At 55.5% G+C, this 27948-nt stretch overlaps 1 protein-coding gene across 2 annotated transcripts; it reads right to left on the bottom strand.

The window, feature by feature from the left end:
* Positions 1-321: 321 nt before the first annotated feature.
* NAPA (NSF attachment protein alpha) lies at positions 322-27948 on the bottom strand. Of its 2 annotated transcripts, none has more exons than XM_080644525.1 (11): positions 27679-27948; positions 14623-14702; positions 12229-12345; positions 6676-6722; positions 5197-5274; positions 4924-4979; positions 4751-4835; positions 3847-3951; positions 2718-2786; positions 2260-2310; positions 322-1094 (listed from the first exon to the last, which is right to left on the bottom strand). In XM_080644525.1, the coding sequence occupies exons 1-11, from the start codon at positions 27774-27776 to the stop codon at positions 993-995; spliced, it is 888 nt and encodes a 295-aa protein (XP_080500651.1). In that variant the 5' UTR covers positions 27777-27948; the 3' UTR covers positions 322-992. The 2 variants fall into 2 exon arrangements, with proteins under 2 accessions (XP_080500651.1, XP_080500652.1); XM_080644526.1 differs by lacking the exon at positions 27679-27948 and adding an exon at positions 17111-17272 and having other exon boundaries at positions 339-1094.

Raw genomic sequence — 27948 nt, 5'->3', positions numbered from 1 at the left:
CGTGGACGTGGGTGAGGCTGGGAGATTCAGTGGGCCTCTTCCACCCCTTCTTACCCGAATGCTGCACCCATCTTCCAGCTGCTCTGAGGGTGGCATTGCCAGCCACCTACCCAGCTGAGGAAACCAGGGCTCACAGATGAAGACAGGGGGTTCCCAGGCTCCCAAGTCCATGGCTCCTCCCCAAACCCACCATCCCTGGGCCTCCCTCTTTGAGACCTCCGACCCTGCCAAGTCTCCAAAGCCGGCCTCCTCTGCGATCAGAGTCCACTGGGGGCCAGGAGACTGGACTCTAGCCCTGAAAGAAGAGGGGGTAGCAGAGGTGAAGAGGAAGAAAGACTCATGCAAAAGTGTTGTTTTTTATTTTCTTTTGGGGGCCAGTTGCAGCTCCCCACCAACAAAACCGCAAAGCACAATGGCAGGAGATGTGGGGCGGGTGCAGGATGACCCCCTGCTCCAGGGCCTGGGGTCTCTCCTGGGAGGCTGGGCTGCAGGAGGCTGGGAGGCTCCTGGCGCTGAGGGGGGAGGGGGAAGCTCCCCCCCCAGCGGAGAGCAAATCTCAGCTGCTGCTACATGTGCTCAGCGCTTGGCTGGGGGACAGAAGTGGGGAGACAGAAACCAACCTCATGCTCCAGCCCCAGCCGGTCAGGCGATGGAGGGTCAGATGCTGACCCCACCCCCTGGCAGCACCCAGAGCTAATAGGTCTGTGCCATAGACTTTGTGTTTTGGGGTGGAAAAGGGTCTCTTTGGGGCTTAAATAAATGGGCAGGGGAGAGACGAGGGGTGCGAGACTAGAGGGTGACTGTCTAGTCAGCAGGCTGGCCTCCAGGGCCCTGAGGCAGTGTGGAGCCTTCACTGTGGCCCGTGAGACTCCTGGGGGGAAGGGAGAGAAGGTCCCAGCCAGGTCTTGGGCCACCTCGCTGGGCTCACGCAGTGTCTGGAGGGGCCGCTGGGGAAAGCAGAGGGGCTGGAAGACAGGTGCCGGGGGTGGGGCTTAGCGCAGGTCCTCCTCGTCGCCCTGGATGGTCTTCTTGATGCGCAGCAGCATGGTGGTCAGCCACTGGTCCAGCCGGGAGATGGAGTCGAACTCCTTCACCTGTGGCACACCGCAACCGTGACTATGGCGACAGGTGGCTAATCCCACGCCTGGCCCTGGCTCCCTGCCTGTCCCAGCCCTGAAGTCAAAGGTCTCGGGTCCCAAGATTCTCCAGATGTGCCCCGGCCAGCCGTGGCCTGAGGAGGAGCAAGGGAGGCAGCAGGCCCGGCAGTTCCCTTTCAGGGAAATAATTAATTTTGTAGCTTAAAAAAGGCCCAGCTTCGCCCTGGCCGGTTTGGCTCAGTGGATAGAGCGTCGGCCTTCGGACTCAAGGGTCCCAGGTTCGATTCCGGTCAAGGGCATATACCTTGGTTGCGGGCACATCCCCAGTAGGGGCTGTGCAGGAGGCAGCTGATTGATGTTTCTCTCCCATCGATGTTTCTAGCTCTCTATCCCTTTCCCTTCCTCTCTGTAAAAAATCAATAAAATATATTAAAAAAAAAAAAAAGACCCAGCTTCCGTTTTATGGATGGGAAACAGGCCTGGAGATGTGACAAGGCCTGTCCCGGGCGCCACAGAGAGGGGAGGCCGGGAATCCACACCCTTCGTCCCCCTCTCTCCTTGTGGCGCTTTCACTGCCGGGGTAGGAGGGACCAGAGGGAGCTGGTCTGTCATCACTAGGGGCTGAGATTCTGGAGGGCAGGCGCTCAGCTGTCGTCTGGATGACCAGATCAAGTCCTGAGCTGGACACAACCGGGTTCCAGAACATTTAGAAGCAGCTGGGGCAGTTCTATGAGGAATTGGCTGCTGGAAGAATGGGCCCTCCAATGCCACCTCAGCTCCACCTCCCTCCTGCTCCCGGGAAGGGGGAGGCTGACGGCTCACTTCCTTCCCTCTCGGCTCCTCTGGGTCACCCACAGCAGCTGATGAGAGGCGGCCCTCAGCTGCTCACTCAGGGGACCCGGGGGGCGCAGCCTTGGTCTTCAGGGGCAGCAGATGTGGACCTGAACCCAGCTCTGTCCCCGAGGGACCAGGGACATGTCCCCTCCCCATTCTCAGCCTCAGTGCCATCATCTCTAAAATGGGGAGAATACTCCCTGCACCTCTTGGGGCAACTTGGGGTATCTACAGAAAGGAATTCACAGCCAGGGGCCCAGGCCAGAGTTAAAAAGGTTGAAATTCTTGGCAGAGCATGTCTGAGAAGGGCCACCTGCCGGCCACTCACCGCCTCGGTGTAGCTGTCCACGTTCTGCTCTTCATGGGCGTCAAGCAATTTCTGCAAGAACATGGCAGGCAGTTAGATCCATGTACGCACCACCTGGATGGATGGAAATCGGGGGACTCCCATGCTGACAGGAAGGAAAGGGCTCTGTTCCAATCCTGCCTGTGTTGGAAATTGCTTGCAAGCTCGTGGACACAGGTCACATGTATGTGTATGCGTGTGTGCGTGTGTGCGTCCCAGCTCAGCCTCTACTAGCTTTATCACTGCGTGAGTATGATTTTATCCAGAAAATAGAGATCCAAATGGCAGAAGAGGGAAAACAAAATAAAAACAAAGACCCCTTGAGAACCACTATCATCTCGGTGATCATACTAACTGGAGCGCCTCCACCCACCTGCAGGCTCCCCACCACCCACTTCCAGGCCCGGCTGTAAAGGGGCAGGGAAGGGGTCAGCACTCACCTTCATCAGCTTGCACTCCCGGGAGTCGGAGAACGCGGGGAATAGCTCCTCGTACTTCTGGACAGCAAGCTGAGCACGGCGCGGGCGGAAGGAAGGAAGGAAGGGGACAAGCCAATAAAGGGCTGCTGAGACCACTGGCCTGACAGTGGAGGGGATCTAGGCTGGCCTGGATCATGAGTCAGCTCTGGGCCCCTCCCCCAGCCTCCATGTCACCTGGCTCTGTGCCTAGCGGTACCTCCAAGGAGCTGAGCTCAGCGCCAGCCTGGCTGCAGAGACAGCAGGGGAGGGGACATTAAGCGGGCGGTATGGAGGGTTTCCCGGGCCAGTGTCCAGTGCTCTCTCCTGAACCAGGCTCACCCAGGGGAGGGGGCCAATGACAACGGCCTGAGTACCTCTCCCATGCCAGGCCTGGCGCCGGGCATGTCTCATACATAACTATCAGATGATAGAGACCCCCATTTTGAAAGTAGGGAAACACCCAGAGAGGGCAGTGACCTGCTCAGGGCACAGGCTAAGCGGTGGGGCAGGGATCTGAGGGGACCCGATGCAGGGAGCAGGGCTGGGGGCTCAGACGTGCCAGGCTGAGGGTAGGGCGGCTGGAAACCCCTAAGAAATCCTGATTCAGGAGTTCACTTCTTCCCCTGGGCATTTCCTGCCCCCTGCCAGTACTGACTCCTCTCTTGCCAAGGGGTCCACTGAGGATGGGTAGGCGGACACGCAGGCTATGGTTCAAATCTAGAGACTGGGAGTCAGAAAGATCTGGAATTGGGGCTGCTGTTTATACTAGCCATGTGGCCTTGAACAAGAGACTCTGGTCTCAGCCTGTGTGTTCACCTGTGAAATGGGTGACAGCGCTGCCGACCTCACGGGGAGCAGTAAGGATTCAAAATGTGCTCTCACGAAAGAAAGGCCCGGCACCAAGTGAGCCAGGAACCAGAGACTCACACCAGGCGGCGGGCAGGTGACATCAGCGAGCACAAGCACTTCTCGCCCAAGGCCGACTGTCGGGGCCAGACGTGAAGGAGGCGCTCACCCCTTCTGAGGAGCTGAGAGGGGATGTGGCCTGGTGGCACTGTCCCCAGAAGCCCAATGGCCACCTGGGGGGTGGGTAGGCTCTGGGTGGGCTCACCTTGGCGTTGAGCATGTCGATACAGAAGTGGCAGAGGGCCGCCTTGAAGAAGTAGTCCTTGGCGCTGTACTTGAGGAGGGGGCTGTCCATGGCGGTGGTCCCCACCTATGGGTACATGGCGGCTGCACTGTGAGCTCACGGCAGGCAGCCAGAGGGCAGGGTCACTGCTGGGCACTGGGGGGCTCGCTGAGGCTGGGTCTGTGCCCCAGGAGAACACCTGCTAACCCGGGACCCCAAGGGCAGGGAGACAGGGACCAGCCCCAGGGAAGCTGGCATGGGTACATGAGTGACCAAGGACCGAGACATAATGGGGAGGGGGTGTTGCCTCAGGGCCAGGTGTCTGTGGGCCTCCCAAGGTGCTCAGGATGGTGAGAGGCGGCCCCGCTATCAGGCCCGACAGGAGGCTGGCATGTCAGGGGCAGAGGGATGGCAGGCTAAAGGAACATGAGGCGGTGCCTGCCTTTCTCCTGGCCATGAACCCACCAGGACAGCCCGGGCCCCGCCCAGCCCTCCCCACACAGTGGAGAGGAGCCCGAGAAGCCATGGGAGGGTCCCTGTTTCCCTGACCCCCCTCCTCCGGGCTCCCCAGGCTTCGGCAGTTCTTCCCGTTCCCTCCCGGACTCTGGTTCTTCAGAGTCATCTCACTCTGGGTTTGGCCAGGAAGCTCCCTGAGGACTGTGGGCTGGGCTGGGCTAGGCAAAGGGCGAGCACCCGTGGGGCCATGGGTGGAGGAAATGTTTAGCCAGGTGAGTAGAGTTAGGGTGAGGGGATGACAGAGGGAGGTGGACAGAAAGGGAGGGAGGGGGGATAGAGAAGGTGACAGAGGGAGGAAGGAGCACTGGCACATAGCATAGGGAGCAGCGCCCTCCGCAGAGAGCTGGGCTCGGAGCCCGACTGTCCCCACCTGTTCATAGATGTCAACGGCCTTCTGATACTGCTCCAGCTGCGCGGCGTAACCAGCCACCTTCAACAGACACTTGTTGGCTGAGCTGTGTGGGGCGGAGAGGAGAGAGGTTGATGGTGGCTGGTGGCAAGTGCAGGGGGCTGGGCGGCAGGAGGGGAGTGGGCCCTGGGTACCTATTGGACTCCTCGCTCTTGTAGTAGTCTGCAGACTGCTCATAGTGCGCGATGGCCTGGGAGACACGGGAGGGAGGAGGGTGAGAAGGGGTAAAGCAGCCTTTATCACCGGCAGCCCCTGGGACACAGCCAGAGCCCTCATCCAAGTTCTGCCAGTGCCCACACCCCTTCCCGGGTGCTCAGACACCAGAGGACTCCCCGAGGGAACAGGACAGAGAGAGGAGTCCTGGTCCCAGACAACTGGCTACTGCAACCCCCCGACCCCCCACTCACCTTCTCGATGTCCACCAGCTCCGTCTCGTAGATCTCAGCGATGGAGATGTGGTGCTTGGCTGCAATGGTGAATCGGCCCTGTGTGGGACACGGGGAGGGAATGTCTGTGGCCAGTGCCCCACCCCAGCTCAACCATGCCATGCCCCACCCTGGTCCCAAAGCTGTGGCTCCCTGCCCCTTAGCTGCACTTGTGGGGTGAGGTGCACAGAGGAGGGTACTGAGGGGCAGAGGGCATGGGACTTAAAAGGAAGCCTCTAGAGTGAGAGGCCTGGGTCTGAGTGCTGCCCCGACTGGGTGACCTTGAGCAAGACACTCCACACCCAGCCCCCTTCCCTCCTGTGTTCAGATGGGTGGGGCGGTGCAGAGGCATGTGCAGAGGGCTTGGCAGAGGGCCTGGCTGGAAGCAGCATTTAAGAGAAGGCCCAGAGCAGCCATGGGAGGACCAATGCTCTGGAGAAACCAGGGCTGAGGGCCCGAGAGTCCCCAACGCCCAAGGCCTCCTTGGCCTCCCCTCCCCCACACCACTGTGGCCATCGAGGTGGTCCTTCTCACAAGCAATTCCCCCTCCCCCTCCCCTGTGGAGGCCTCTAGCTCCCAGAGAGCTGAGCACCCCCTCCCTGCCTCCACCCAGTGGGGGTCCAGGTGCCTGTCCAGCTGCTCCACACACAGGGGCTGGTTCACAGCCACCCCCACGCCTCAGGCAGCAGGAAAGGGTCAGGCCCTAAACCCAGCCAGGCCTAGTTTTGGGTCTCAGCCACTCCCGTTTGCAGGTGTGTGTCCCTGGCATCACTTCTCTTGTCCGGGCCCCCTCTCCTGACTGTCACACGGACTAACAAGTAGAAGATGAACCCATGCACTGAGTGTCTGGGCCAATAAATGGCAGCTGCGGCCACTGCTGTGGCTGTAATACTACAGCATCGCAGCATCGCCAGGACCCTGTGGGGCCAGGACCCGCTTCCTGCCTGGGGGGAGGGGTCTGACGAGACAGGTGGAATGTGAAGAGGCCAAAGGTAGAGTTCACAGGGCCTGAGCCTGGTTGTGGTCCACAGTCTCGGCTTCCTGGCCTCAGGCTGGCCGCCTCTCTGGGCCTCATCTGTTGATGGGGATGTTCTCTGGGCAGGGCAGAGGCTGTGCCCACTCTGGGCGTTGCCCACACCCCCCTCTGGCCTGCTGTGAGCTGGGGATCAGATAGGATGCTGGTGGGGAAGGGTGGGCAAGGGGAAAAGGACACACGTCCCCAGTAACCTTAACTTCTACAAATGAAGACAAGATGGCTCCCGGGACATGCTGGAAGCTACTGCCAGCAGCCCAGCTGGTGGGGAGCTGGTGAGGACCCAGCCAGCCCAGCTCAGTGCAGGTGACCAAATCCCCCGGGGCCCCCTCCCCCTCTCCGCCCGCTCTTGGTGCTGGAGCTGGGGAGGTGAGGCGGGGGCAATATATGGACCAGGCGCGGGGGACAGGACGCGTAGTGACCCTTACCATGTCTGTGTAGATCTCGATTGCTCTCATCAAACAGTTAATAGCCTCTGGGGAGAGAAAAAGGGAGGCGGGGAGAAGTGAGAAAGCCAAGTCATTTCGGCAGAAGCTGGGAGAGGGGGGATACAGGGCTGAGGCGCCTGCGAGATCAATAGAGTTGCCAGGGCTACGCTCTGCTCTCCGCTCTCCAGGGGAACCGCTGGGAGGGAAGGGGAAGGAATCCCTGAGCCCAGGAAACTTGGTCAGACTAATTTATTCTGCAGCCTGACCTGCTGGGCACATGCTCCGGGGGGAGTCTGGCTGACGTGGCTGCCTTCTCCCTGGAGCTGCCACAAAGCCAACACCTTCCCAGTTACCCCGGGGACAGGACACGGCTGGTGCCAGGTCAGGCTGATGGCCAGGCTCCCATGGGTGTTCTGAGCCAGATCTTCTAAGGCTTTACCCTCAAGAGCAGAGCTGCTGGCAAGGGGCGGCCAAACCTGACACCTGAGGGAAACCCTTTCATTGCGGGACCCTGAACCCGCCATGTCCCCTGCACCTGTCTGGCCTCCATCTATGGTAGGAGGAGGCCCCTCCAGCTGCACTCTCCATTACTCTCTGGTCTCAGCACTCAGCCCTCTGTACCCTCCTTAACCTGGCACTGATACCCACCAGCTCCTCACACAGGTTTGCCAACGACACACACACACTAGGGCAGTGCCTGAGAGGAGGAATTGGGCTACCTTTGTTATACTATCTCTTCCAATATTTTATTTTATTTTTAAATATATTTTTATTGATTTCAGAGAAGAAGGGAGAGGGAGAGAGAGATAGAAACATCAATAATAGAGAATCATTGATCAGCAGCCTCCTGCACGCCCCCTACTGGGCATCAAGCACACAACCCAGGCATGTGCCCCTGACCAGTAATCTAACCGTGACCTCCTGGTTTATAGGAGGACGCGCAACCACTGAGCCATGCCGCTGGGCTCTTGCAAGATTTTAAATTTGGGAAGGGCTTTTTTCCTCTGACAAGTTATTTGGAGGAAAGAGAGAAGCATGAGTGGGAGGCATTTTCTGGCAGACAGAGATGAGCTCTTGGGTGGATTTTTTTAAATACCGTTTTAATGCATCTTAGGAGGAAAGGGAGTAGGGGGAGGCGGAGACAGCCTCGACAGACCACAGGATGGGGGTCTGAGCTGAGGCAAGGCTGAAAGTTCGTCCTGCAGTCCGGGGCCGTCGCAAGGCTCCTGGTCTGCTTCCCGGGTCTCCAGTCAGCCAAGCCCACAGGGCTGAGATGCTGCCAAGAGGTGTAAGGCCTGGTGCCTGCTCTCAAGGGGCTTATGGCCTCACTACCCAGGGAGACATCAGAACCTGGCACTTAGCTCTGGGCCGGGCTTGCAGGGAGTAGTCAAGCCTCCTACATTTGCAAAATGGGCGTCTGTAAGCACTGCTCTGGGAGTGAGGGTATCTAGGGGTTTTGTCCAAGTTGGAAAGGCCTCTGGAAACCCCCAAGAGATTCAGAGAATGTGCACCATTTGGTTAAGGTTGAGGTTGACAGCTGGAAGCCTGAGGCAGTAGGGAAGAGGAAAAGGAGCAAAAAGGGGGCAGAGGAGGACAGGGAGAGAACGCAAAAAAAATTACAGCGGAAACAGTAAGAGTGACTTGAGCACACACACATTTCGTAACAGAGCTTTTCTGGAAGTAACGGATAGGCTAGCAACTGGTTGCACCACAGGCTGCACCACCATGATGAGGATGAGGAGTGAGCAGCTGGGCTGCAGGGAGTGGGCCCTGCACATCCCACCCCTGTTCTAGCCTCCACCCCAGGGGTGGGTGCGACCAGCAGGCACCCTACCACTCACCCACTCCCTCTCCTGGGCCGCTGGGAGTCCAACAGGGCACCTGCAGGCAGAGGTGGCAAGGCTGTTAGTGCCATTAGCAGCTGGCAGTGGGAGGGACTGGAAACTCCCCTGCAGCTGCCCTGGGGGCCTAGCCTGCCCCGAAGCCCTGAAGCCCTGAAGCCTGTCAGCAGGGAGGCCCTGGTGGTGTAACAGGGGAGGCTCCCCCCACCTCTAGCAGCAACACGGACTCATAGGGTTAAATCCCCTTCATCCCTGCTCTTCGCTCCAGGACACCTGTCCCTGAAAGCAGCAGGCCCCCAGCTGACACCCTGGCAAGAGCACTGGCAGGCAAGCCCCTGACACAGTGGCTACAACCAGCTTCTTATCAGTCACAGGGATCCCCAGGATGAGTGGCCAACACACCCCTGGATGAGCATAGAATCTCCCCGCCCCTCCCCGCCCTCATCTACCCACAGAAAACTGGACCTGGCAAGGGACTCTGGGAATGATCCAGCCCAGGATGAGGGGAGGGGACTGAGGCCCAGGGAGGGGAAGGCCCTGGCTTAGGGACACAGGGAGTCTGCAACCCAGGGCCCTCAATCCATCGCCTGGGCTCCAGCCAACCCCACCCCCACTCCTGCAGTCCACCCCCAACACGGCCAGTCTCGGGCAAATCCCAGAACCGCACAGGAAGTGGAATGGATTAAAGGAAGATGCCCGGGCCTCCTACACAGTAGGCATCGGGTAAATAAATGGCTGTGGGGCATCGGGTACGAGGGGGAGGGGGAATGGGGGCCTGGTCACCTCCCTGCCCTGGGCGCACATGCACGAACCCCTGGGCCCAATTGTCAGGCAGGCGGGGTAAGAGGCTTCCCTGGCCTGAGTCCACCCAGAGCAGCAGATAGTAGTGGCAGCAAGACACCCATACTGAGGGCAGACTCCCCCGACCCACCCGAGGGAAAGCGTGAGGACAGGAACCAAATCCTTGGGCGGCTCTGGCAGGCCTGAGACCCAGGTCAGCACCAGCTGCCTCTGGAGGGGTTGGGGGAGGGGCGGGCCGTCCAGGGCTCTTGCAGGAAGTGCTCACATAGGACAGGGGGTGGGGGGGGGTGATCAGCAGGGCCCCAGGGAGCTGATCACCTGCTTGGGGAAAGTGGGCCAGGTTCCAAACAGGGCCTCCAGCTATTCCCCAAGGCAGGCTGCCAAGGGGTGGAGACTGAGCCCAGGCCAGGCCCCTGTCGGATGTGAGCAGGCGGCTGCCCCTCCTGGGACTTTATCTCATGCTGGGTGCCACCCTGGGCATGTCCTCACCTTATCTCACGTGTGATCTCTGCTCTACCAGACCAGGAAATGCAGAGCCAATAGATTAAGCGACCTGTCCAAGGTCGCAGGAGAGCAGGATCCTCCCGGACCTCTCAGACCACACTGAGCCACACAGCTGCCATGACCTCTGTGAAGCTGGACTGGCCCGACACCAGGCAGCTGTTACTCCTGGTGCAAATGTGCCCTCTCCCCGACCCTGGCTGGAATGGTCCCCAACTCAGAGTTGTGACTGGGGTTGGCAGCCACGAGGCAGTGCTGCTGGGATGCCGCTGCAAAGCCCTGCCCATCCTCAGCTCCAGGCACCCTTATTTGGGCTCCAGACAAGGCACCTGGTCCCGACTCTGCCCACATTACACTGCTCTCTGCTCTGCTGCCCCTCTTGTTTCCCCACAAGTCCCCCGTCCCCGCCCCCCCCCAAACCCCTCCCCCCATCTCAGCTCCCAGGGCAGCAAACCATGCTTGCTGATCCCTGGAGAAATTAAGTCGGCCTCTGTGCCCCAAGAGGGGACTGTTACCACACTTACTGCTGCTTCCCACCAACCTGAAGACTCTGCCACCCTCTGTGCTTCCTAAGGCCAGGCCCTGGCCACATCCCACACACCCCCTGAAGAGCCTGCTGAGATGAGACAACTCAGATCAAAAGCCAGGGAAGGGCACGACTCATACCACAGTGCCAGGCGGGGCCTGTGCACGGGAAGCGCTGGGGTTGTTTAAAGAGCAGCTGGGGCTGGGCACATGTCACGCGGCCTGGCACTCTGCTCCCGCCCCAGGAACAAGCCCTTCCAGTCACTCAGGAGCAGCAGCTGAACCAGCTGAACGTCACAGATGCTAGGGCAGCATCTCCAGGTCAACCAGTTCCCCAGGGAGCAGGAAGGATGGGGCAAGGGGGGACTCCGTGGGGGGACACACAGACTTCTCTGGGTGATTCCAGCTGAAAACAAATCCAGGATGGCCTGGGTCATCGTCACTCACCCACGTGGCCTGCTGTGGCCCAGCACTCAGCTTTGTGCAAGGAGTGACAAGGATCCACCCAGTCACAGGCCTCCCTTGGGGCTCTTCTTTTTTTTAATCCTCACCCAAGGATATGTTTTCATTGATTTTAGGGAGAGGAAGGGAAACAGAGAGGGAGGGAGGGAGGGAGGGAGAAAGGGAGGGAGGGGGGGGGGAGAGAGAGAGAGAGAGAGAGAGAGAGAGAGAGAGAGAGAGAGAGAGAGAACGAACATTGGTTGCCTCCCATATGTGCCCCGACTAGGGATAGAACCTGGGTATGTGCCCTGACCGGAAATCAAACCCAAAACCCTTTGGGATATGGGACGACACTCCTACCAACTGAGCCACCCAGCCAGAGCTCCCCTCGGGTTCTTGCTGAGCCTGAGCCTACCACTTAGACCAACATCTGTGTGACACCCGGTGGCAGAGGAGGGACTGGTCAAGTCTAGGGACAGAGAAAAGCTACGTGGTTTACACAGAGACCAAATCCCGAGAATTAAATGAATGTCCCCAACAGCAACATGGGCCTGCCAGTGATCCCAGCGCTTGCACGGGAACCGGTGCTCACTGGCCCTCCCAGAGACCTCTGTGTACTGCTGACAACTGTCCCCTCTTGGGAAGAACAGGCCTTTATTCCAAGATTATGACTCTCCTTTTTTTTTGTTGTTGTTTTAAAAAAAGCATGACTTTCCCATTCTCATAAGAGAGAGCGACAATAGATGGTCTTTATAAAAAATAAATCTCTGCTTGCTAAAATTACAAGTTAGCAACCTATGTCTGGCACCAAGACTTAAAAAGCAAATTAAAACCCCAGCTCCATGAAAGTCTGGTACCCACTGGGCTTCTGCTTCCGGATGAGCCCAGTGGGACAAAATGTGTTCTTCACAATGATAGCGACCCAGCTGGGGCTTCTGTCCCCAACACGCTGTCATCTGAGGAAACTTGTTCTCTGGCAACTACATCTCAGGCTCTCCTCCCCCACCCTCCCCGTTCGCCCCTCGGGCTCGTCAGGGAAGCCAGATTAGGACCACTTTCTCTCCTTCTCCGGCAGTGACTCCTACCTGGCTGGTCTCAGAAGCCCTCCACCCACTTCTGCATGTCAGTTCTGACAACAGAACAGATTTTCCTCTCCCCTTGGCATGCGGTGGGTCTGAAATGTAACTCCCACTCCCAAATGCTCCCAGGCAGCGGGAGGGGAGCGATCAGCTGCACACACAGTAGAAGGGGAGGAGGAGGCTTGGAGCGGGATGGAAATGCCACCGGAAGGGAGCCAGTTCTGAAATTAAAGCGCGAGGGCTCCCTGCCAGCCTATCGCATGTCGGCCACTGGAGAAAACGGAGCCCGTGGAAATCTGAGGACTTTTCCGCAGAGCGCTCAGCTGGTGCTCGGGCAGCCAGCCCTGGTGGCCACGGGCCCTCACCTTGGGGGTCAGCTTTCTTGAACGCGTTGCCGGCGTCCACAAAGCAGGTGGCTGCGTCGTGCTTGTTCTGGAGCTGCTGATGCAGCTGCGCTGCCTGGCAGAAGGCGTTTCCGGCAGCTGGAACAGAAAAAAGTGACCCTGGCCTAAGTGGGGCTCCATATGCTTCCTAAGCCACACAGACATTGCCCTGGGAGTTCTCGGGAATACAGGGAGCCCCGGGGAAAGGAACAGGGTGGCCTGGGTGAGCTGAGGTCTGGGCCTAGACCTCAGGCCCCCTGAGCCAGCAGTGCCCCCTGGGGAGCCTGCAAGCACAGGGCTGGGAACCCTACTCAAAGGCAGAGAGCAGGTTTAATCATGGGAGGGGGACAGGTGGGGGTGCTGGGGAAGAGAGGGCAATTGAGACTCAACTCTGAAACACTTCCTGATTGACTCCCCAACTCCAAGTCCGAATTCTTTCCCCCATGACTCCCAGCTCTTCCTAATTCCCCGTACTCATCTGCCTCTGTCCACGTGCTAGTCCCTTGTGTAGTCACTGCAGGCTGTGTGGGCAAGGCACCACACTAATCATGAGGTACATGGGAGGCACACAGGGTCTGCTCCCTCTAGGAGCTTCACATTCAGAACAGAACAGGAAACAGGACGCAGACCCCAAGGTCTTGAGTACCTGGGACACGAGGAGCCCACACACCTGAAGCCCAGCCTGTCCTGTACTCCTGCCACTGTCACCTCCCAGGGGTCCCAAGCCATTCTTATGTTCTCATCTCCTACAGTGACTTACAGGAGACACTGGGGTCTCTCCTCCAGGGGTGGGGACTGTGCGAGCTGAGACTCCCACAGCCACCTCAGCTGATCTGAGGTGCTTCCCTTCATCCTCCTCCGGCTGAGTCCAAGTCACAGAATTGCTGAGCTGGAAGAGGACGGGAGGGCCTGGCCCCTGTCCTGGAGCTATAGAGCAGCAGGACAGACAAAGCCGCCCAGGTTTTTACGATGTATGAGTTCTTTATTATGTTTAAGGGCTAGAAACTTGAGTGTAAAATTTCCAGAGAAGGTAAAAAAAAAAAGAAAGAAAAAAATGGCCTAGGAATTTGGGTGAGGGTTGGTTTACAAATTTTGGGGGAAAAGCAACATCTGTGTGATTGAAAAATAAGTATTCTTTCTTTTAAGGTACTTCCTGAGCTTGGAGCATAAACATCCACATAGCATCTGGCTTTATGCACAATGTGTTTTGTGGAAGCTGAAACATTCTCAGAAAATGACAATAGTCGATTTTACCCTGTGCCTCCCAAGAGGAACTCTGTCTTTGCTTGATTCCCCTGATCCAATCGTGCAGATGTTTGAAGTCATTTTATGAAATCAACCCCCAGTGGGCTCCACGCACTGGCTTTTCAAACCTCTCCTCGGGCCTCAGGCAGCTCCCTGCTGACCAAGCTCCTGGGAATCGGACCACAACTCAGGGCCGAGTCATAGAGCCATGAAGCGGATGACACTCCGCCCACCAACACAGGAGTGTCTCAGGAGGCGTCTGACCTGGGGTGACCTCTTCCGGGTGGAGGTGCCTGCAGCATTGCATGACACTGGGCCGCCACAGTTACTGCCCTCGCTGGTGAGCCTGATCTCCAGGAACCCACACTACGGCCCCATTCGGTCTCAACTACTTCCCTGCCAGGGTACTGAGAAGGAAACACACTTGAGTGTAAAATTACTAGGAGAGGCCAAGTAACTTCCAGGGTCACAGGCCAGTCTGAGCTGTGACACAAACCGAAGTCACTCAGCTCCAAAGGTCAGGAGGCATCACAGGAGCAGGTTAAACACCAGGCCCTGCTCTGGCTTCTGAATTCTGTCGCTTACTACTTGTGGCACCTCGGACAAGGGGCCGGGACAAGCCTGTTTCCGAATCCATAAAAGGGGAATTTTCCATAAAAGTGGTACTGACCCTCGTAGGGTTGCTGCAATGACTCAATTAAATAATGCATGCCTAGTGCTTAGTACGGTGCCCGATCAATGGTAACTGTGATCAATGCTATTGGACCACTTAACCGGCCCCCAGCTCAGAATTCAGACGCTGCTGGAAGCAGTATGAAACAGTTTCCGGGGAAACCTGATATTCTAAATTTAAGGAGAAAGCCCTGGAAGGGCTCATCAGTCCATGTGGGTCTACCTGGACTCAATAATCTATCTGTCCTCATCCCTTCTGTCCTCTCTCCAAGGCCCAGGGAGCCAAGCTGTAAAATAACCCAGTGGGCTCTCCCGACCAGACAGCACGCCACAGGCTTTGACGCCAGAGAAGCCTAAAAAGAGAGGGGCTGGGAGGCTAGGCTCCCAGCCTGGCCCGGGAGGTGGGAAGCTGAGGGAAAGGAGGAGAAAGCACGTGGAGCTCCAGCAGAGATCACATACCACTCCAGTTTTTGGCCATTTTGAACATGTTTGCTGCTCTGGCGTAGATTTCACATGCTTCCTCTGTTTTGGACGAGCCTCTGGGGAAAAAGAAAAGGGGAGAAGGATAAGGAGAATATCTAGCCTGGTATCAGAGAGGAAGTGAGCAGAGACAGTGGAAACGTGTCCTGCATTCACTCCCATGATTTCCCTGGGAAGCTGGCTTCCCGCATCCAGCTGCAGCCCAGGCCTCTATCTGGGCTCAGGAGAGAGAGTCTGTGGCTTCCACCCACACACAAAGGCTGCCTAGGCTCTCCAGACGTTCCTGCCCTCCCCCCCATGGATTATGGCAGCCTCTGACAGCCACTATTACTTCCACTTCCTGCCTGGGCTGCTCCCAGGCTCCCCCAAAGTCCCTTTCCCAGAGATTGCAAAGCATCCTGGGGGAAGAGCCCAGCCCAGCCTTGGATGCCTCGTCCCTTTCCCAATGACTTAATCCTAGCCTGGCACACTGCAGCAGTTCAGGGAGGACTTCTCAACCCTCCAGGGTCACTACCAGTTCAGAACCGAGCATAAATATTATAATATAAACACACAGAGAAACACTATTTTTAAATGTGTATATAAAAAGTTCCCATTTGTGTTAAAACAGAAAAGAGAGGATGAGAAGAGAAGCATATATGTTTATGTGAACAGAGTATTTCTGGGAGAATACACCAAAAACAAGTTGCAGCATTTTTCTCTAAGGCGGGGCCTGTAGAACTGGGGGCCAGGCGTGGGAGACAGATGGACACCTTTTGTTTATACTGTCAGAATTTTATTTTATTTTTTATTTTGAGAGTATATTTATTAAAGCTGGGACAATGAAACAAGGAAGGGCCTAGGATAGAAGCAGCAAGAGGAGAGCCTGGGCGGGGCTGCTGTCAGCTCACTGGGAAGTCAGAGAAAAGGGGGCCTGGAGGACAGGCTCAGGGATTAGCCCGGGAACAGCTGCTGCTGCCCACTGCTCCCCTGGTTGCAAGTCTCGTGGGGTCCCTTGGAGTTTAGGAGATGCATGCCTATGGGGGGTGAAAGACTCGGGCGTGCTCCCGGGAGGGGCAGTGTGCCCCTGTCTGAATTATTTTTAATCGCCTGCATATTTTATCTATTCAAGAAAAGAAATATATATATTTTAAATATCAGTATTTATATTGGGTCATGTGATCCAGCAATGAATTACATTTCTAGCAATTTATCCTAAAAAACTAATCAGAGAAACTAAAGGATGTTCAGCACAACATTATTTAAAATGGCAAAACCACCCTCAGAAAATGTACTGTGTAACGGTAGGGACCGGTGAGATAGAGAGGAGTACATTTTAGAAAAACAAAGAGCACCCTGCAGGGACAGCCACCCTGGCATCCCCACCTCCAAGCGGTGCATATGAACCTCTTCCTGGATCGCGGGTCCTGCATTAGTGCCTCACCCACCAGTGGTAAGTCATTCCATCTCCCATAACCCACCAGGCTTAGCCCACGAGGCCTGTGGTCTCTTTAACTGTTCAAACCCACATTGCCCACAAAAATCAGTAAAATAAAACCCACACTCAGGAGTCCCCCACATGGAGTTCAGATTCTCTCTTCACTGACATCAAGCAATGTTTAGTTTTGAAGGAAAAAGGGGACTTTTCCAATTAAAAGTCACACAAATCATCTTCACTGTCCCAACCCTCACCCCTGTGTCAACTGGCCCTGGAAACTTGCCATCCCAGCCAGCTGGCGAGGACCTCCAGTGTAATTTTGGAGCTGTGCTTGGCGCACGCCTTCACTGCACTGTGTCACAGTCCACCATGCCCGTCTTTTGAATCACATGAGGGGCTCCTTACAATAATCAGATCAGAGCCCACAGCCACCCTCCCTGGAGATTTCACCATCCCAGCGGGACTGGTCTGGGTAGGGCCCAGAATCAGGATTTTTTTAAACAATGGTCCCCAATAATTCAGATGATCAGGTGAGTTTGGGAGGGGAAAAACTGACTTAGACAAACAGCTTGGAAAGCAGCCAGGAGTGATCTCCCAGGTCAGGTGACTTCAGGTGACCTCCCGGAGGGGTGTGTGTGTGTGTGTGTGTGTGTGTGTGTGTGGTGTGTGTGTGTGTGTGTGTGTGTGTGTGTGTGTGTGTGTGTGTAACTGGAGTCCTGGCCTCCTGAATCCAATCACACCAACAAGGTTCTGCTTTAGATGAAAAGCCTACCTTTTGCCTTATGGGACTGTGCTGACACTGTCTCCCGGCAGTCCCACAGAGAAGCCCCAGCAGAGGGTCGCTCTGCTGTCCAGGAAGTGCCCCTGAGCAACGTCCCCCCCCCCCCCTCTTCCCATACCTTGTCCCAGATGGCCCAACACATTGAACCTGAGATCTCAATTTGAAGTACCTTCTTCAGAAACCACTCAGAGAGCTGAGGCACTTCCACAAACTTCTGGTAGAAGAGATTTCAGAAGGACCCCTTGGGGCCAGAAGGCAACCCCACTCACCTCCGGGGACCTTCTCTGGAACATACTCTTTAAAGGAGACTGATGCATTCACAGATCGCCATCACAGATGTGCCCACCCCATGGATCCATCGCTTCTTTGAGGGCACAATTAGTCCTACCCAGGCCCAGATGTTCTCTGGAAAAGCTCAGGCTCCTGGATGAGCAGAAGCAGCCCATCCCACGGAGAGGCCCAAGCCGGGTGACTAACAATGAACAGAGCAGCCCAGCCGGTTTGTTTCAGCTCAGCGGGACAGAGTGGACACAGAACACAAAGCCTGTCAGCTGCCGGGCTGAAATTCTATGATCCCAGGCTAAGCCAGGCCAACCCCGTGCTGGGTCAGTGATTCTAGCCGCGGGGTAGAAAAGCCGGAGGGATTACCACCTGCTCAGGCCACTAGGCCTGTCTCCACCTTGCCATTTCCACGCAATTACAGGGAGATCTCTGGAATTCCGTCCTCTTCTTTTAGAAATGGAAGCTGAGTTTCCCAGCTAGGGCCAGTGGCAGACCCTAAAGGAGAAGCTGTTCACATAGCCATTTAGTCATTTGGGGAACAAATATGAGTATTTACTAGTGGCCCGGTGCACGAATTCATGCACATTGAAAGGAAATTAATTAGAAGAAATATTTTAATATTGCTATTCGCCCTTTCTGTATAATAGAAGTGTCAACCAAATTCACGATCGACAATGACAGATCAAAACACATGCGTGCGATTGGCGCCAGCGAGAGCTTTCTATGTATAGCACATGAGTGAGTCAACTTAGCCTTTTACAGATATAGAACAAACTTGCTTAATTAGACCTGCTTTCTGATTTAGCTAAGTTTTTTTCCAGCCCAGTGAAGCACTCCAACTTCTCTTTCAGGTAATTGTCAGCAACACAGCAGTAAATATCAACACGAAGCAGATTATTATTGTAGATCACGCAGGGAGAACAAAGGGTAAAATATTTAACTGCAGCAGTGTTTGACTATATTCTGCACAGCGAGAAAACCTGAAGTCATTTTCAAGGTCCACCATTTCTTTCTTCTTTTCGGTCGGGTCAACTTTCCAAGCTTTCTAAATCTCCGTTTTCCGGCTAATGAAAAGAAAATAGGATTCCCATCTACCTACTCCAGGACTATGAGGATCAAATGAGATGAGGCACGGAAAACGCTTCACAGACACTTGGTTAAAGTGTGAAATGTTTCCACCTGGCTATAAAGCAAGTCTATTCCTGGGCTGAAGAAACTGCAAGGAGGCTAATCGTCACTAGGGAGAGGAAGCCAGGTGTTGCTACATGTCATCATTACCCGATGCCCACAGCGACCATATCCAGGCTGGGCTGGGCTGTGGGCTGCATTTTGCGCCATGGGATCTCAGCAGCGTTGGCTGCATTTTGGTGATCTGTCACTCTGGGGTGGTGGCGGGGCTTGTGTCCCACTTGGGGGAGGCCGAGCGCTGGTTCTCTGTGCGCGTCACGGAAGCTCCTGCATTGAGCGTCTGCCCCGATGGTCAGTGTGCGTCATAGCGGCCAGTCGGCCCACCGTTCGGTCGATTTGCGTATTAGGGTTTTATTATATAGGATGATGTGCCAGGCACTGACATAATAGTGAACAAAGGGAACAACCTGGTCCTCAGTAAAGAGGAAGCCAGCAAGACAATTTCAGAGTGATTAAGCACTAGAGGGGCTGGGGAGGAAGAGCTTCTTTGAACGGGCGGGTCAGGGATGCAAGATTTGAGCCTAGTCCCCAATGATAACTAAGGAGCCATCCATGAAAAGAGGAAGAGCATTCCACACAAGCAGTCAAAGCATGTGCAAAGGCCCTGAGACAGAAACAAGCTTGGCCAGTTCAATCAAGAAAAAGAAGTGGGCCAGATGGCTATGTATGGTGCAGGGAGCAGTAGGCAATGAGGCTGGAGAGGCAGGCAGGGGACGCTCATGCTAGGTGGAGGCCAGGAGAAGAGTTGAGGCGACATTCTAACACAACAGGAGGGCTTCTGGCAGGGAGAGTGAGCGGAAGGAAGAAGTTCCCAGCTCCACTGCTCCCCCACCTGCCGCCCCACACAGTACATCTGCATGGGTTACTATAGGATTTCTCTCCTCAATCAGGTCCACTCATGTCACTCCTCTAAGGGTGGCCTCCATGACAAAAACCACAAACTCTTCTGAAGAGCCGGGGTGGCAGCACATGCGACAGCTGACTGTCCCTCCCCCACTGACCTCCCCCAAGCTGCTTCTGCTTGGCTCTCCCCAACCAGCGGCTCTGAGCCATGCCCAGGAATAGAGGGAACTGGTTTGGGCTGGCCTGGTGCAGGGCTGTCTATAATTACTCGCTCAACTTTGCTTTCTCCCCCTCCCAAGGCGGAGGAAGCAGTCTCAGGTCTCCCAGGCGGAGCCATCAACCTCCAGCGACTGCCATATGGAGGAGTGAGTGGTGCCAGAAATGCACAGACGGCCCGGTGGGACCCGGGCCAGGTGGTCTGCAGGGCAGAGTCTTGGCCTCCCTCCCTCCCTCCTCCATCCCCTGGGCATTTCCAGCTCCCACCAACATGCCACCTACCCCTCCTGCAGTTTCCTAAGGACCTCAAAAAGGCAGAGCAGATGGAGTTCACTCCCATTTTGGGTCCTCCTCCACAGTCCCTCTCCCTCCTGAACCCCTGTGGTGCCACAGCTACCAGCCTCAGTCCTCTTGAGACTTAACACCTTGCCCTGATTCTCTAGTCAGCGCCCTTGGTGGAAGAATGGGCCCGTGGCCCTGTCCCGCCCTTGCCTTCTCCCATGTGCTGTGCATCATCATTACTCCTTACAATGACCAATGATGGCCTACCACGCGCTCCACCTAAAGGGACAGAGTTCCTTACAATAACCCCTCGGGTCCTTACCAGGGTATTTATACACCCTCCGCGTTAGAAAGGAGGCTGGCTGGGCTCAGGGATGTTAAGGGGCTTGTCCAAGCCCACACTGCCAGGAAGCGGTGGGGCCCAAAGGGGACTTGGCCCTGGGGATCCAGTCTTGCCCTTGCCTCTCCCTCACTCAGTGACCTGGGAGGCTTCCTTCCTCCTGTGAGTCTTCTGGAAAACGAGGAGGCAGACAAGGTCCCTGACTGCTCCCACCTCTCCAGTAGATTAAACAGCCAACCCGCTCAGGTTTCCATCATCTGACAAGCAGCGCTGGGACTCCTCCAGCATCTCCCGCATCACCTGCAAACGCTAAGCCACTCCCTGCCTCGGCAGTAACAGGCAGGGCCTGGGCCCCCACAGCGACTGCACAGCCTCCCTCCCCGCCCCCCCCCCCCCCGTAACTGACAAAAGAATACAGGTTTACACACAACTGCGCAGCGCTGAAACCATCACAGGACACTCTCCCGACATGCCTGTGTGCGCAAAGGGTGAGGAGAGAATGGACCTGAGGCCGGGAGGCCAGGGCTGAAATTGGTCTCAGCACTGTGCTAAGTGCGACCTTGGACTAGCAGTCCCTCAGCCTCAGTTTCTTTAGCTATAAAATGGACACAATGAACCCGACCTGGGAGGAGTCTTTGTGAAGATCAGAGATTACCTGGCACAGAGGGCAACACAGAGCAGCACTCAAACGGTTACCATTAGACAAAGGAGGAGAAACACACTCCAAAGGCTGCCAGCCCCCTGGAATGGGAATTCTGGCCACTTGGGGCAGTGGAAAACCTCAGACTGCAGTCAGACGGGCCAGGATTCTGGTGCCAGCTCCAGCTCATGGCTCAGCAGCTCGGGTTCCTCATCTGTACCTGGGGAGAGACTCCACATGGGGTAGAGCTGCTGGAACCATGAGAGCACCTGCCACACTTATCAAACTGGCAGAGAGAGAGATTCTAGAAATGTTTTCCTATTTCAACATCTCAGTGTGGGCTTCACCTCCCCCACCCCCAGATTGGCTAAGCGCAGCCCTCCTCCCACTGTAAACTCAAAGGCAGGGGGCTGTGCCCGCCACAAGGCCTGCCAGGCGCTCTGTGGTTCCATACCGATGCCCTCTGCACCCCAACAGGATTACTTCATCCCAGCCAAAGACCTGAATGTTTCCTTTCCTTTTCTTTAAAAAAAATAAATAAAAAAAAATTGTACTGATTTCAGAGAGGAAAGGGGGGAGAGAGAGAGAAACATCAATGATGAGAGGAAATCACTGATCGGCTACCTCCTGCATGCGCCACATTGGGGATCAAACCCACAACCCCAGCATGTGCCCTGACCAGTAATCGAACCGTGACCTCCTGGTTCATAGGTCGACGCTCAACCACTGAGCCACGCCGGTCAGGAAATGTTTCCTTTTCTTGAAAGATGTTTCTGAAAGACCCTTGCCTCTCTGCAGCCCCATCCCAAACAGAAGCGTTGAAACCTCTGTCTTACCAGGCAGCAAAGCCCCATCCATCATGGAGGACAGAACCCTCAGTTATTGCATAATCTGGCCAGGTTACCCGGAAACCTGTGTCCCTTCAGGAAAGACAGTGCTTGGAGACTGGGCAAGAGATGCCAAGTTTCCCACTGTAGGTCTTGGCAGCTGGTAGGGCAGTGCGAACCGCATGGGTGTGGCCGTAATGGCACCAGCGGTTTCTGCTGCTCTCTGGGTGGAAGGAGGTCTGGAAGCAAAGCCAGAACCTGTCGTTCCCACACAGGTGGGTCCTGTCCCCAAACCTGTCAGCAATTCTTCCCTCAGGAGAGCCCGCCTCCAGGGGTCCTGGGGTTGCTGGCACCTACAGGAGGTTCAAACAGGAACTGATCTGTCAACATTTGATTTTTAGAGATTGTGCTGTTTGAATACAGAACACGTTGCCATTTTTTTCTCCAGCTCAACTTCCAATAACTATACGTAGCAACAACGATAAGCACGTGCCAGCGTCAAACACTGTGTTCTCACCATTTTACACCCATAATCTCACTATCCCTTAGAACAACCCCATGAAGTAGCTATTCCTATGATTTTCATTTCACAGAGGAAGAAACTTGCCATGCAGGTTGCTACCCAAGTGGAAAGAAATGTTTCTTTGGATTGGGGGGTGATGGGAAAACCCCAGGGGGCACAGCAGGGAAGGCCACATCAGGGGAGACTCCCAGCAGGAGGGAAGGAAACGTGCACCCCACCGGCCTGTCACCCCTGCAGTCTCACTGTGCTTTCCTCAGGAAATCTGCACCTTTAGCTTCCACAGAAGTTGGGCTGCCCCTCCCCTCTCCCCAGCCTCTTTCCCAGGTGCCTTTGGCGGGCTGGGGAGTAGGGAGGGGGAGCAGAGGGAGAGGAGATAGCAGGAAGGAAGGTACAGAGGAGCTGTGATCTACTTACTAACTGGCTGCATGGAGGCTGAAGCCCCCTAGCGTCTGGCAGCCCAGAAACACTGAAGAAAGCCCTAGCATCCAAGGACATGGGGCGGCCCCAGGTCCCAGGCGGGGCTATCCTCCTTGGCCCTTTTGACTGGGGCAGAGACCTCTCAATCTGGGATGCTGTCATTGCTGAGATTCCTGAAAGGGGAAGAATAGCACAAGGGACAGGCTGAGCCCCACTCTCTTCCTGGAAGCCTTGAGAAAGGTGGGCTGTGAAATGTTGAACACAGGCGACCCCAGCTCCAGAGGCCAGGGCTGACCTCTCGCTGTACTCCCAGCCCTCAGACAGACAGGCTCTGGTCAGGCGGGCCCCCTGCCCATGTCCCTGCCCTCTGCTCTGGCCTTGCTCACGCCCACCTCAGCAACATCTCAGCTGCTTTTGGCGCTGGAAGGGGCAGGGATGAATACACCTACTCTTTCTTTCAAATGTTTGGAAGAAATTGACATGTGGGGTGGGGAGGGAGGAGGAGGCAGAAGGAGGAAGCTCCCTAAGATGTAGTTTGCCAACATCATTGTGTCCAGAATGGGCCTAAGCCCCAAGATAAACTTAAGTGTAGGGGAGAGGGCTTTGGGATCAGACAGGCCTGGGTCTGAGACCAGATCCCAATTACTGGGGGACTGGGCTGGACAAATACCTCACCTCTAAGCCCACATTTGTCCACCTCCACAGGGATGCTGTGAGGACTGAATGTGAGGATGCAAATAAAGTGCCTGGCCCAGGCCTGACTCAGAGCCAGGGTGAGCACTTAATAAACACGGTCGCTACTATTTATGTCACTGCCTTCAGTCTCCCCCACCCCAGCTGCTGTGGTCCTTTCTAAAGGGCAAATGGAGACCTGCTGGCTTGGCTCAGTAGTTGAGCTTTGACCTATGAACCAGGAGATTATGGTTCAATTCCCAGTCAAGGCACATGCCTGTGTTTCGGGCTCGATCCCCAGTGGGAGGGCATGCAGGAGGCAGCCAACTGATTATTCTCTCTCATCATTGATGTGTTTATCTCTCTGTCCCTCTACCTTCCTCTCTCTGAAATTAATAAAAATATATTTAAAAACAAATAAATAAATGGGAATGGGAACCCTCCAGGACTGGCCCCCTATGGACTGAATGTTTGTGTCCCCCAAATTCATGTGTTGAAATCCTAACCTCCAAGGCGATGATATTAGGTAAAGCTTTTGGGGTGATACTTTATGAAGGGACGCTGTCTATGAGGAAGCCGGCCCTTATCGTTGGCACCATGACCATGGACTTCCCCAGCCTCCAGAACTATGAGAAATAAATTTGTTGTTTACAAGCTACCCGACTATGGTACTTTGTTGTAGCCTGAACAGACTGACAGAACTCCTCCTTAAAGCCCTTAATGCTCTCCAACAGCTCCAATCCAGCCCTTTCTGGAAAGCTGCCTCCCCGCACTGGCCTCATCCTTGCTGGGCTTCACCTCCCACTTCTGCCCTTCATGTGCTAACACGGAACTCCCTGTGTTAAACTTCACCCACCTGGGCCTTCCTCACGCTGTCCCCTCTGCCTGGAGCAGTGCTCCCCCACTAGAAGGGACCCCAGAACTCCTGTTCATCCTCCCAGATGGAGGCCTCTCCTCTGGGGAGGCATCTCTGACCCCTCGGTTCCCATCATTCCTGGCAGAACCTCCCCTCACGCCACACCTTTGCTCGCACAATTCCCGCCTAGAACAACTTTCCAGGCCCCCACTCCCTTAGCAAGTCCAAGTCTTGGGGCCCAGCTCACTCCTCACCGGAGCCTTGCTCCAGATCACGCAACCTCACGCGAGTGACACAATCTAGCCCTTAGTTACATTTGACAACTGTTAGGTCCAATCAAATAACTGAATGGATACCGCTCCACCACCCCAGAACTGACCTTTCGACCACTTCACACCTAGCATTCCCGTTTGCTTAGACCCGTGGTCGGCAAACTGCGGCTCGCAAGCCACAGGCGGCTCTTTGGCCCCTTGAGTGTGGCTCTTCCACAAAATACCATGGCCTGGGCAAGTCTGTTTTGAAGAAGTTCAAGTTTAAAAAATTTGGCTCTCAAAAGAAATTTCAATCATTGTACTGTTGATATTTGGCTTTGCTGACTAATGAGTTTGCCGACCACTGGCTTAGACTACATTCCATTACCCTTCCCCTCCCAGCCTTCCCAGGATCTGGACCGGCCCAGAGAATTCTCCACCCAGAGAAAGCCCGCCTAGAGTCCTTTAAAATCTCTGACTCCCCATCCCTGGGTGCTGGCGCCATTCTGGGCTTCCAGATCATGTAATAAATTTGTAATTCTTTACCACTTTGGGCCTCCTGTGTTCCTCCCTCAGCAACCCTAACAACAACTTTGTTTTACTAGTGTTTGCCAAGTGTTAGTCTTGTGTTGGGGAGGAAAATTTCCCCCCTACCTTTAGAGGTTCTTCTGGCTGGTCTAAAGATCAAATTGACATAAGGCAGATGAACAGGAGAAAAACAAATGAAAGTTTAATAACACGTCTATCTCCTGTATACACGGGAGAGACCCAGGAACACTAACTAACGCGCCAAAATGGCCGAAGCCATCAGGGTAAATACTACCTTCAGCTAAAGACAAAAGATGTTGGGGGTGGAGAGTCAGTTATGGAAAGTTTTCAGGAGAAACACAGTAAACATAGGTAAGACTGCTATGCAGATTTAAGTCCCTACTTTCTCCCCTTGATAGTGAAGGCAGGCCAGGTACTGCAAGGGAGACAGACACCCTTACAAACGCAGACGTCCTTTATCAGTGGTAACTGAACTAATTTCTGCTGGGTTTTCAGAGTTCCTCCTAAAACGACCAATATCCCAAAGAGGCATATTTTGGGATGGCAAACTGCTCCCCTCCACTTTCTTCCCCCCAGGGGACAAGTGCCTCAGAAGTTGATCTAGTTGCCTCCTCCAAGCACAACCCAACAGCAAGTACACTGATCCTCAGTCCAAAGGGACCAGACACCAAGAGCCACCCAGGAAAACTATGACCCGAAAACTGAGCTCCTGGCCCCACCCCACAACACTGCACTTGGCTCTCCCCTGAGAAGAAGAAAACACACTCATATCCTCTGTCCACGCTCCGCCTCTAAAACATTCTCACTAATCAACACATCAGCCGATGTTTCTCACACCAGTGATTCTCAGCCACGGTCTTAAAGGCCTTTCACTAAACATTATCCAACCTCAAATAACAATGGGCAGTCCAGCTCCTCTCCTGGAAAGAACCCTCCCCTTCAGTTCTTTTCTTTTTTTTTTTTTTTAAATATTTTTGTTGCCGAAACCGGTTTGGCTCAGTGGATAGAGCATGGGCCTGCGGACTCAAGGGTCCCGGGTTCGATTCCAGTCAAGGGCATGTACCTTGGTTGCGGGCACATCCCCAATGGGAGGTGTGCAGGAGGCAGCTGATCGATGTTTCTCTCTCATCGATGTTTCTAGCTCTCTATCCCTCTCCCTTCCTCTCTGTAAAATATCAATAAAATATATTAAAAAAATATTTTTGTTGATTTCAGAGAGGAAGCGAGAGGGAGAGAGAGACAGAAACATCAATGATGAGTGAGACTCATTGATGGCTGCCTCCTGTACGTCCCCCACTGGGGATCGAGCCCGAAACCTGGGAATTGAACCCTGACCTCTTGGTTCATAGGTCGACGTTCAACCACTGAGCCACGCTGGCCGGGCTCCCCTTCATTTCTTACCAACCTCCTAACACCGTCTGTCCCAATGCCTCCTCTCAAACCCAGTCCTAGCCTTCTGGCAGGCTCCCCCAGTCCTGCAGCCTTCCCGGCTCAGCCTCTCTGCTCCCTGACTCCATCCTCACCTCCACCACAGCTCTCCTCACTCTACAAACCCACGGCCCCTCCCTCCCGAGTCCTCTCAGTCCTCAGAGCAACACAACCCTCCCCTGTCCTCCCGGCTCTCTTCTTCCTGCCAGGACCCCCGGCCCTGCCCCACTCCCTTTCAGCTCCTCGCTCCTCACACTCAGCTTCTCCCGCCTCTGACTCTCCCAGGCTCCCAACCCTGATCCCCACCGCCCCGCCCAGGACAGGTTCCCAACCTGTTTCCTTCCTGGAAGTAACACTGGTGACAGCTTACACCTTTCAAGCTAACCATGGGCCAGGTTCGATTCTAAACATTGACATGCACTTTTATTCGACACCGGTGGCAAACCTCCGAGGTGAGCTTTACTAGCGATCCCCTTTAATCACCTGAGCTCATGGAATAAGTGGCGGGGCCACGCTTCCAACTGGGGCATTTGACACTCCTAAGCCGCGAAGATCCCTCAAAGGCTGGCCATCACTTTTAGGAGCGAACACGCATTTTGTGTGAAACGTCTACCCCACTGCAGCCCCAGCCCACTCCAAGCCAAGCCCCCTTTTCAGCACACCACGGCCATCCTGCTCTCACCCCCGGCCACTGCTCAGGGATCGCACAGCAGGCCGTCCGCTCCCTTCGGTTTTCTCATCTCCCTCCTCTCTCGCTTTCACCCCTCCATCTCCTGAGCAAAGTCAGCATCACTCGTAGGCCCACCGACGTCCTTCTCCAGCCTCTCTGCCCAGGGCTTCACTCTAACTCCATCACCCAGGATTCCTCTGCTCAGAGCTCACGCGAGCGTGAGACCCCCTCCACTGGTCACGATGCACATACTCGCCCAGGCACCTCACACACCTCACACCTGAACTCTTCACTCCCAGGACCACCTGAGCCCAGACCCCCACACCCAACACTCATGCAAATCCACTGCCGCAGGCCTTGGAAAGGCCAATCGCTAGGGCAGGTGTCCTCAGCCCCAAGCCCCATCTCGCCCGCCTGGGACCCTTCAGATAGGTTCTCCTACAGCTGCCAAAGGCTTCTGGACCTGGCTGCTCTCAGGTTCCTTCAGTCCCCTCAGGCCGGTCCCCTTCCAGGCCTCAGACCACATGCTTTCGGCCCAGGTTCCTCCGGCCCCTTGGTCCACCTTTAGCCTGGGTCCCCTTCCAACCTCATGATGATGTCGCCACGGCCTAGGCGTCTTCAGCCCAGAGCCCTTCCGCCATCTCAGAGTGTCTCTCCTCAAACCGTGTTGACACAGCCTGGGCCCCCTGGCCTTCAGATTGTGTCCCTTCTGCTGTCTTAGCCCATGGCACCTCTTCCCGAAATCCCCTCCGTCCTCTAAGCTCCAGCCCTTCGTCCCTCCCCCGCCGCCTCAGGCCATAACTCCTTGGGCCTCTCAGCCTAGGTCCCGGCCGACCCTCGGTGCGGTACTTACCCAAAGAGGCCCGAGAAGAAGGACTGCGAGTTCTTCACTTTGCGGTCGGCCTCGGCCAGCAGCGCCATCGCCTCCGCTTCCTTCCCGGAGTTGTCCATAGTGGCCACAAAGGTACCCAGCAAACCGCCCGACCCAGGCCCCTCGGAGGACTCAGCGGGGCCGGCCGGGTACACAGGTCAGGGGAGCTTAGCGGGCTGTGTTGACGTCGCACGGGCGCGCGCCGCCAGCTACCCGGAACCATGTGACTCGTGCTGGCTAACCAGAGGCCTC

This window comes from Plecotus auritus, assembly GCF_963455305.1.
Source record: "Plecotus auritus genome assembly, chromosome: 10".
In the NCBI taxonomy this organism is placed as follows: Eukaryota; Metazoa; Chordata; class Mammalia; order Chiroptera; family Vespertilionidae; genus Plecotus; species Plecotus auritus.
Note: the sequence above shows the minus strand (reverse complement) of the source record. Positions and strands in the feature narration are given on the sequence as shown.

Excerpts from the sequence above, each read along its gene's own strand:
- NAPA (XM_080644525.1), bottom strand. The coding sequence starts at position 27,776 with ATGGACAACTCCGGGAAGGAAGCGGAGGCGATGGCGCTGCTGGCCGAG. Across the intron at positions 6,723-12,228 it reads CAAGAAAGCTGACCCCCAAG|AGGCTATTAACTGTTTGATG; the intron begins GTGAGGGCCCGT and ends TTCTCTCCCCAG. Across the intron at positions 3,952-4,750 it reads CCGTTGACATCTATGAACAG|GTGGGGACCACCGCCATGGA; the intron begins GTGGGGACAGTC and ends ATGTACCCATAG.